This window comes from Amblyraja radiata, chromosome 19, assembly GCF_010909765.2.
Source record: "Amblyraja radiata isolate CabotCenter1 chromosome 19, sAmbRad1.1.pri, whole genome shotgun sequence".
Taxonomy (NCBI): domain Eukaryota; kingdom Metazoa; phylum Chordata; class Chondrichthyes; order Rajiformes; family Rajidae; genus Amblyraja; species Amblyraja radiata.
The window spans coordinates 14536638-14546940 of record NC_045974.1 but is presented as its reverse complement, the minus strand read 5'-3'; the positions used below and the strand labels follow the sequence as shown (position 1 = coordinate 14546940).

General features: G+C 44.9%; 1 protein-coding gene and 1 long non-coding RNA gene across 3 annotated transcripts in view; one reads left to right on the top strand and one right to left on the bottom strand.

Annotated features, from left to right (window-relative positions):
• Positions 1-582: 582 nt before the first annotated feature.
• LOC116983859 lies at positions 583-10216 on the bottom strand. Its single transcript, XR_004414828.1, has 2 exons — positions 9836-10216; positions 583-934 (listed from the first exon to the last, which is right to left on the bottom strand). It is a non-coding gene; the product is annotated as an uncharacterized LOC116983859 (long non-coding RNA).
• hipk2 (homeodomain interacting protein kinase 2) overlaps positions 9007-10303 on the top strand; it is a 193069-nt gene continuing 191772 nt past the window's right edge. For both annotated transcript variants that reach the window (XM_033037736.1, XM_033037737.1), the window contains exon 1: positions 9007-9791. In XM_033037736.1, the coding sequence (XP_032893627.1) occupies positions 9773-9791 (19 nt within the window). In that variant the 5' untranslated portion in view covers positions 9007-9772. The remainder of the gene's footprint in view (positions 9792-10303) is intronic.

Here is a 10303-nt window from a genome sequence, read left to right as displayed (position 1 = left end):
ATCGCTCCAAATGCCCACCTCCCTCCAATCTTAAACCCATAGTCTTTCTTGCCAGAACAGCTCAGTGAAGCTAGCTCCTAATTTAGAGCGTGCGTGTGTGTGTGTGTGTGTGTGTGTGTGTGTGTGTGTGTGTGTGTGTGTGTGTGTGTGTGTGTGTGTGTGTGTGTGTGTGTGTGTGTGTGTGTGTGTGTGTGTGCACTCTGCCATCGACAGATACTTCTGCATTTAATGATTTATATACTGTATTCGCCCTTAAACTGAATAGTGACATCTTTTCCTTCTCTGTATTCATTTTCACAGCTCAAGGTAATGTATGAACTGCTTTTTTCTTTCCTGGGTTCTTTCTGATCCCACTGCAATTTAGCTTATCGCTTTGTTTATTGAGGGAGTTTTGTGAATGATTACATGCTGATTGCGGTGCCAGCTCTTACCACTGGAGAATGCAATGCTTTCCATCCCGGGCTGTCACTGCGCCATTGAATTGTGAATATCTTAGACGTTATTGTTCAGCCCCTATCCCCAGTGACTTGCCTTACATCCAACTGGAAGTTAATTCATCACGAGAAAAATTGTTGACATGAATTGATATTGTCAAATTAATTTTTAATAAACCATGAGTGACGTCTTCTCATTTGCCTACAAAGTCATGCATCAATGTTGCAGTGTGTTACCGGACACGACTGTGCCATTGGAATGAGAATAACAGAACCATCCTTGGTCACCACCAATTCTTGACATTGGGAAGTCCCTCGTATCTCTTAACCACATTTTCTTATTTTCCCGAAAATTTCCGATTCCCGTTAGTATTTATGTCCACAGTTATTGGGTGCAATGTTGAATTCATCAAGTGACGATGATTTTTAGGTGAGAGGGCAAATGATGTTGTACATTCATTGAAACTCAAATCTGCCAGCTTACAATAAGTGCTGGATGTCTGAAATAAAAATTGGAAAAAATTGGTAACGTCCGGTAAATCAGTCAGCATCACTGGAGAGAGATGATTATGTTTCAGATCGATGACCTTCATCAGAATCACCTGCACACCAGACAAGTGCAGCGACATCAGCTGACTAAGTGCTGCCCATCACACCCCACTCTAGGTACTTATCTCAGAGATTCCATTACATAGAAACTTAGCAACATAGAAAATGTGCAGGAGTAGGCCATTCGGCCCTTCGAGCCAGCACCACCATTCAATATGACCATGGCTGATCATCCAAAATCAGTACCCCGTTAAGGCTTTTCCCCATATCCCTTGGTTCCCTTAGCTCTAAGAGCGAAATCTAACTCTCTCTCTCTCTCTCTCAGTGAATTGGCCTCCACTGTCTTCTGTGGCAGAGAATTCCATAGATTCACAACTCTCTGGGTGAAAAATGTGTCCTCATCTTAGTCCTGAATGGCCTACCCCTTATTCTTAAACTGTGACCCCTGGTTCTGGACTCCCCCAACATTGGGAACATTTTTCCTGCATCTAGCCTGTCCAATCCTCTAAGAATTTTATATGTTTCTATGCAATCCCCTTTCGTCCTTCTAACTCCTGTGAACACAAGCCCATTCTTTCATTATACGTTAGTCGCGCCATCCCGGGATTTAACCTGGTGAACCTGTGCCGCACTCCCTCAATAGCAATAATGTCCTTCCTTAAATTAGAAGACCAAAATTGCACACAATACTCCAGGTGCATTGTCACCAGGGCTATAGGACCGCTTTGTTCCGAAACTCAAATCCTCTCGCAATGAAGGTCAAGGAGAGATGCAAGGCTGAAGATCGAAAGCAGGGAAGATAGACACAAATTGTTGGAGTAACTCCGCAGTAAAGGCAGAATCTCTGGAGAAAAGAAATGGGTGACGTTTTGGGTCGAGACCCTTCTTCAGATTTGAGCATTTTGTGTCCATCTTCAGTGTAAACAGCATCTGCATTTCCCTCCTACACATAGAAAGCAGGGAATTTGAAATGGAGAAATAGGTGGGAATAGATAACAAAGGAATTTGATGTACATCATTCCATAAAAGGATTCCAGTGAAGAAAGATAACAGTGAATGTGGGAGAATGATAGACAAGATACCATTGAGATATGGCTGAAGAAGAGCAGGGGTGGCTACTCAACCATCCTGTCAACATAGTTTTTTGATGCGATGCAGAGAAAGATAAAACTGATTTGGGAGGTTTGGGCAGGGGCAGAATATACAATACAATACAATACAATACAATAATACTTTAATAGCCAAGTATGTTTTGCAACATACATGGATTTTTATTTTCCAAGTCAGTCATACAAATAATAAGCAAGGGAACACACAAAATACATTTTAACATAAACATCCATCACAGTGACTCCTCCACATTCCTCACTGCGATGAAAGGCGAAAAAAAAGTTCAATCTCTTCCCTTCTTTGTTCTCCTGCGGTCGTGGGCTTCGAGCCTTCCGTTGACGGGACGATCTTCACTCCCATAGCCGGTGGCATTTGGGCCCTCCACGTCGGGGCGATCAAGCTCCCGCATCGGGAGGATGTCAGCTCCCTGAGCCGAGCGATCGGACCCCGTGTCAGGGCTGGTCAAACCTTCTGTATCGTTGGAACTCCCGACACTTACGGTCTCTGCCCGAGACTGCGAGCTCTCGATGGTAAAGTCTGCAGGAGCGATCCCAGGCAAGGGACAGGCTCCGATGTTAAGTCCACGCCCCACGGTGGGGCTCAAAGTCAGTCCACGCTGGCCTCCAGCTCCGCAATGGCATCTCCGGCAAGGTAAGAGATTGAAAAAAACGTTTCCCCGACCCTCTCCCCCTCCCCCCACATAAAACAAACCGGGGAACATTTACACAAACTTTTTAAACACACTAAAAATAACAATAAAAGACAAATAAACAGACACTGTTGGCGGGGCTGCCAATCGTGCGCCGCCCCTGGTGGTCTTCTTAGTTAAGGGGACATAGCCGTAAGGATGGGTCATGAATGAAGGCAAATGTGCTGACAAGGAACAAAAAATAGGGGCAGTCTTCGTACTACAGGCAATCAGACAGAGGGAGACAGAAGCATCAATATGAAGGCAAAATCTGAACAAGTGCTAAACAATATGGCAATAATAGTTGGAGATTTCGACTGGGATAGAATTAATGGAAAACTTATAGAGGCCATCGAGTTCATACAATATATACAGAGAATCACTTTAGCTGGCATGTAGGAAACACAACAAAGGGCATACATCTCTGAGGAATAAAAGCATGGTGGATGCAATGCATTTCACAGTAGACCATTTTGGTAGAAATTATCATATTTCAGCTGGATTTAGAGTATTTATAAAAGGGGATAAAGATAGCCCAGGTTCCAAAATGGGAAAGGCCAATTCTATTAAGCTGCTATTCGCTTGGGCGGCTTACAGCCAAGCGGTATAATTTTGATTTCTCTAATTTCAAGTAACCTTTACATTCCCTCTCTCTCCGTCCCTCCCCCACCATAGTTGTCCTGCTAGTTTTACTGTTTGTATCTCTTTGTTATCATCTTCTGCAGCCTACAATGGGCCATTGTGGGCTCCACCTTTCCTTGGTCATCGGTGCCAGCTCTGTAATTGTTCTGTGTCTTTTCATGCCTCTAGTTTCCGTCTCCCCTGAATCTCAGCCTGAGGAAGGGTCTCAACCCGAAACATCACCTATTCCTTTTCTCTGGATATGCTGCCTGACCAGCTGAGTGTCCAGCATTTTGTGTCTATCTTCGGTGTAAACCAGCATCTGCAGATCCTTCCTACACACTATTAAGCTGCGATGTGATCTGGCGAATGTGGCCTGGAGGCAGCTACTTAAAAGTAAATCAGTTGAAGTGGAAATAACAAATATAACTTCATTGAAAGGTATAAAAGTCTGATGGGACAAGACAAACTAGATGTGAAAATTATGTTTCCCAGACAGCAGGCTCTACAGTAAAGGATCGCAGTCTCAAGTTCAGGGTAAGACATTTAGGAGTAAAATTAGGAGAAATCTCTTATTTCATTGATGCTAGTTACCATATCATTTCCTACTTCAACGTATTTATCCCGTCCAATATTTCGACACTTTGTCTCCAAAATGTTTTTGTGAACTCGGGTGTAGATTCATTTGGAAACATCTCGTGTTCTAGCTCCATACAAGTTAGCCATTTGGATTTCATTCGTTCAGTTCTTAACTTAAACACTCGCTTTCATGGTTGTTTGAAGGTATAGGGACAGTGCAAAAAAATATAAGAGAAAGCAAGTGCAAAGAGGTCATGGTCAAGCTACATAAATCATTGGGAAGACAACATCTGGGCTTTTGAGCCAAGCTATCAGTGCCTCGTTTTCCATTATGAATTCTCCAGATTTACAGTACCTTCTGGCAGGGGCAGCATTTGCATTGCTAACTTTTAAACACATCAATAGGATCTCTTTAATGTGTGTGTGTATTTTTTAATAGATTTCTGGGTAGTAGCTTGTACTCTCATTTCTCCATTCATTAGTAACCTTTCAGTTTTCCTTTCCAATTTTGATCTTCTTTCCAAATGTCTAACCCACCACTTGTCCTGGTGCCTTTTCTTTAAGCTTGATACCATCTTTAACTTTTCTGGTTAACCAGGGATGGTCAGTGTTCCAGTTTTCTTTCCCGTTATCCTTGTTTTCTGAAATGTCTTAATAACCTCTTAATGTCTGCCGCTGCATCTTGGTTGGCCGATCCCTTAACTAATTGATCAGTTGACTTTAACCAGCCTTCATTTCACATCCCCCATACATGCCCTCGTTTAAGTTTAAACTGTTATTCTTGGACCCATTCCCCCCCCCCCCCCTCAAACTGAATGTAATATTCAATCACGTTATGATTACTATTATTTAGGAGCCCCTTCATGATGAGGTTATTTATTCATCCCACCTTGTAGCACAACAGCACATCTACCGCAGCCTTTTCCCTAATTGCAATTGTCCCCAAAACAAGTTGTGCAGGAAGGAACTGCGGATGTTAGTTTATACCAAACATAGACACAAAATGCTGGAGTACCACAGCTGATCAGGCAGCATCTCTGGAGAAAAAGGGTGGGTTGACTTTTCGAGTCAGTACTCTTCTTCGGACTATAGTAGGGTCATGAATAAATTATATCTATCTATCTATCTATCTATGACCGAAAACGTCACCCATCCTTTATCTCCAGAGATGCTGCCTGGTCTGCTGAGTTACTTCAGCACTTTGTGTCTCTCCCCAAAACAAGTCAAGTTTATTGTCGCTTGCACAAGAACAGTGATGTATAGATACCATGTAAATCTTGCTTGCAGCACCATCACACACACATTGACCCAGACAATAGACATAAACATCACGCACTCACACAAATATCACACATAAATTCAAAATTGGTGAAACTAAAAAGACTGTGCAAAGACAACAAGGCATAAATACAAAAACACAATTGCACGGTATTGCTAGCGGTGGTCCGTAGCGTGCTGTTGCCACGGTAGCATTAGCGTTGTGCTGGTCTGTTCAAGAACCTAATGGTGATGTAGGAATGTAGCTGTTCCTGAACCCAGTGGTATGGAGCTTCAGACTTCTGTATCTCCTGCCCGATGGTAGCAGTGAGAAGATGGCCCGGATGGTGGCGTCGTTGATGTTAGATGCTGCCTTCCTGAGGGTGCCTCATGTAGATGCTTTTGGTGTTGGGGATGGCTGTGCCTGTGATGGGCCGGACTAAGTCCACCACTCTCTGCAACCTCCTGCGATGCTCTGCGTTAGAATTACCATAGGAGGCCATGATGCTCTCGAAATCCCCTCATCTCTGCGCATATTATTTTTTTCCAATCTTTACATAGTAAAACTCACTCACAATCATTACTATATCTTTCTGAAAATATGATTTCTTCCTTTATACTCTGTCCTACCATAAGGTTACTGTTGGGAGATATGCATCTCTCCTACTGACTTTTTGCTTTTGTTATTTTCTTTCCCCAAACTGCTTCAACAGCCTGGTTTCCTAAATATTGGTCACTCCTTTCCAGTGCACTAGGATCATTCATGATTTATGGACCATCTACTCTTGCTTTTCCCATCTTTTATCCTTCCTGAAAGGAAATGTTTCCTCCATTTTTCAGGTTGCAGTCTATGTCCATTGCGCAACCATTAGATCCATTGCGTAACCATGGGAGAGTCCAAGACCAGAGGAAGGACGCTCTTTGGTCTGCCCAAACTTTATTGACCTCCCAGCAGAGCGAGATGTCCGACTGGCCCGCTCCAGACTGCAGGAGGAAGCACTGAGGGACGCACTGCAGCCAACGTCAAGGCTCTGTGGGGAATGACCACAGACTAGGGTCCTTCCACTGCTGGACATTGAGGGGCACAGTGGAGACACCCCTCAAAGAGGGAAGGGATATCACCCCAGGGGGCTGCATGTGTTGCAAAGATGCTGGGTATAACGATGCTTCTGTGAACACTACCAAATCTGATGCTGAGAATGTTGGAAAAATGTTTGCACAGTTCTTGTTTGTACATTTTTTTTTTTCTGAATAACATTTATTTTGATTAAGAAAAAGAGTGCAGTGGTTGAAAACAATTAGCACCTCCCAATGGCAACTATGGATTGGCATCTTGTGCCAAACGCTGATCTTGCCAGCTGCTTTCACATTCCATGAAAAAATAGATTAAAATAAAATACACAATATAGTACTTAATATGGAACAAGAAAATGAAAATTTAAAACACAATATTATGCTATGTTCACATATTCTGTTGTCCTGCTACAAGCAAGAATTTCATTATTCTACCTGGGACATATGTCAATAAAACACTCCTGAAATTATATTGCAATGATATTCGGGTATCGATTTTTCAGGCGACTGCCGGCGACTTCCTTCACCAGCCCGTTATGCAGGCGGGGGACAGGGTAAGCGGGGGAGTTCTGTCTGAGTGAAATTCACACGGTGCAAAGCCAATGTGATACAGACACACACCGCGATGAACAGGAAGATTGGTGCTGTAATTAAGACGGTGAAAGCACAGTGTGCGGGAAGGGTCACATAAGTCCTTTAAAAGAGGGGGGAAGGCGGGAGAAGGGGGGAGAAGCGGGAGAAGCGGGGGGAGAAGGAGTGGAGACAGCTTTTAAGAATCCAGAGATACACGGCTGTGAAGCTCAGCAGACATTAACATTACCGGTCGGTTATCCTTGGTTCTGAAAACTACTGCTTAATTTTTTTTCCCAATGAGCCAATGAAATTCACCGGTCAGCACCGGTTACAACCTACGAGAATCTTAGACCTCCTGGCGACCCACTAGGACCTCCTGGTGACCCATCTATGAAGGCGACTCCCCGGCAACTACCTGCGAACATGTAGCGACCATGCGGTGACCGCATAGTCTCGTAAAAAGTCACCTAAGTGGGACAGGCCCATAAACCTCAGGACATGGCGACCTATTTACAGCCAAGTAAGTAAAATTCCAGTAAGCCAGCATCTAGGGGAGTCTGGTGTGGCAGGAACAGCTAATTTCCTGGTCTATTGGATGATATCTTTACCGATCCCTCAACATGTTCTTCATTCACTTTCTCTCAGATGTTACACACATTATCCAACCGACATAACCAGACTGATTCCTGGGATGTCAGGACTGTCTTATGAAGAAAGGCTGGATAGACTTGGTTTATACTCTCTAGAATTTAGGAGATTGAGAGGGGATCTTATAGAAACTTACAAAATTCTTAAGGGGTTGGACAGGCTAGATGCAGGAAGATTGCTCCCGATGTTGGGGAATTCCAGGACAAGGGGTCACAGCTTAAGGATAAGGGGGAAATCCTTTAAAACCGAGATGAGAAGAACTTTTTTCACACAGAGAGTGGTGAATCTCTGGAACTCTCTGCCACAGAGGGTAGTCGAGGCCAGTTCATTGGCTATATTTAAGAGGGAGTTAGATGTGGCCCTTGTGGCTAAGGGGATCAGAGGGTATGGAGAGAAGGCATGTACGGGATACTGAGTTGGATGATCAGCCATGATCATATTGAATGGTGGTGCAGGCTCGAAGGGCCGAATGGCCTACTCCTGCACCTAATTTCTATGTTTCTATGACCAGATACGTGGAACCCTGACCCTGACAAGTTGGGAGTCAGTATGGAGCAAAGATCATAGAAGATCTTTGGTCGGGAGGAACTGCAGATACTGGTTTAAATCGAAGATAGATGCACAAAAAAACTGGAGTAACTCAGCGGGTCCAGGCAGCGTCTCTGGAAAAAAAGGGAATAGGGGACGTTTCTGGTCGAGACTCTTCTTCAGACTGAGATTCAGGAGAAAGGGGAACGAGAGATATCGATGGTCCTTAGGAGAAATGAATGGAAGACATACAGAGAGCATGGAGACCAGCTTGGAGATCAGTAAACCAGCTTGTGAATAATCGGGTAGCGGATTATCCGAGTTATACACATACGATACGATAGAACTTTATTGGATTCCATTTCCTTTATTGTCATTCAGACCTTTCGGTTTGATCGAAATTTTGTTGCCTGCAGTCATACCTATAATACTAAATAACAAAACACACAATAAACACAAATTCACATCCACCACAGTGAGTTCACCAGGCACCTCCTCACTGTGATGGAGGCAAAAGTCTTAAAGTCTCTGTCTCTTCCCTCCTTGTTCTCCCTCTTTTATCCCAGGAGGGAAATACAAGCGGAAAGACGATTGCTAAACAGTGAGCAGTAGACAGTGAGTCTGAAGAAGGGTCTCGAACCAGAAACGTCGCCCACTCCTTTTCTCCAGTGATGCTGCCTGTCCCGCTGAGTTACTCCAGCATCTTGTGTCTACCTTCGGTGTAAACCGGCATCTGCAGTTCTTTCCTACACAATCGGTGTTTTGAATGATATGGGGTTGGTTAAATACTGGACAATGAAATGATCGATGGATTGCACAAAAAGGAAAATCAAATCGATGCCTCCGGCAACCCTGGCAAGCAGAGAGTTAAAGTGCCAATTTGGATGGGCAAGCATCACTCGCTCGCCGGCTCATCTCCGCTGCCATTTGTTGTATCTCTCTCTGCGTCACTCTCGGCTGCAGCCTGGAGCAGTCGAAAGAAGAAATCGGCGCAGAAGTAATTCCCCTATTTTCATTTTTCCCAGCGCTGGAGACATCTCTTTGGCCGCCGTCGCCCACCGCAGCGAGCGATAGCCTCGCACCTCCCCGCCTCACTCCCTCTCTCTCCCCCCACCCCAGCCCTACCCTACCCCGAGCAAGCTGAGCCCCCCACCTCCGAGAGTCATTGCAATGAGAGTTGGCGGCGCCTAAGCAAAGTTGCTCAGTTGCTCTCTCCTGCAAGGGCTTTATATTCGGGGGTAATCGACTGCATAGGCAGTTGATGTCTCTCCGGCTCCCTGGTTTCTGCTTGTAACTTTGCAGAAACCGCACAGAACATGTTGTCCAGAAGGTAAAAAAAAAGGGACGGTATATATATATATATATATATATATATAATATCGAGACGTCAAGTATCAGATCCGCATGTGGGACTCGAACTGGATCCTCGCAGGGTCTCCGCTGTCTTGTACTTGGAGGGGGAGGGAGAGAGAGGGAGAGTCTGCCTTGCATGAAAGAAGAGCGTTCAGTGACCGGGTTTAAAAGAGTTTTTTTCCCCCTTCGATGTCTCTCTCTCCCTCTCCCCCTCTCCGGATGAACCCAGGCGGCGATGCAACCGGGGATTTACATACCAAATTAACCCAGCACAATATGGCAGATCTGCGCCGTGTTTAGCAAGGAGAGGAGCAACTGCCTTTGTATTCTGCCATGCATAGCACACAGCATTGCACCGATGGCCCCAGTATACCAAGGTAAGGCTGGAAATGGACACACACACACATACATACACACATACCTTGGGCGGTATTGTTTCCAGAGGCAGGTTGATTGTGGTGGCTAAGGGGGTGGCGGTTCATTGTGAAGGATGGTGGTGGTGGTGGTGGTGGGGAGGGGGGGATATTCAGTGTCCAGATTCTGCGCTTGGAGGCTGCATCAGTTCGAGTGCAAAGACCAGAGAAGGGATTTCAGGGGCGACTGTCAGGGGCATTTCGCGCGGAGGCTACATGTTATTGTCTGGGGTCCTGCAGGCTGGACCCGGTTGGTCTGGATCCCTAGTCTAATGGATTTTTTTTTAAGAGGGAGGGTGGGGGAAAAAAGAATAAAAATGAATATCTGCAAAAATGCCAGCTTGAGGAGATATCCCCCTCCCTTGGTGCTTTCTGTTTTTGTGTGTTGGGGAGATAAAGGACTTTTGTGCTGGCCATGCATCCACCTCTTTCTAAATCAGAATAGGGAAAACGAGAGAGCTGATTAATTTCCCAGC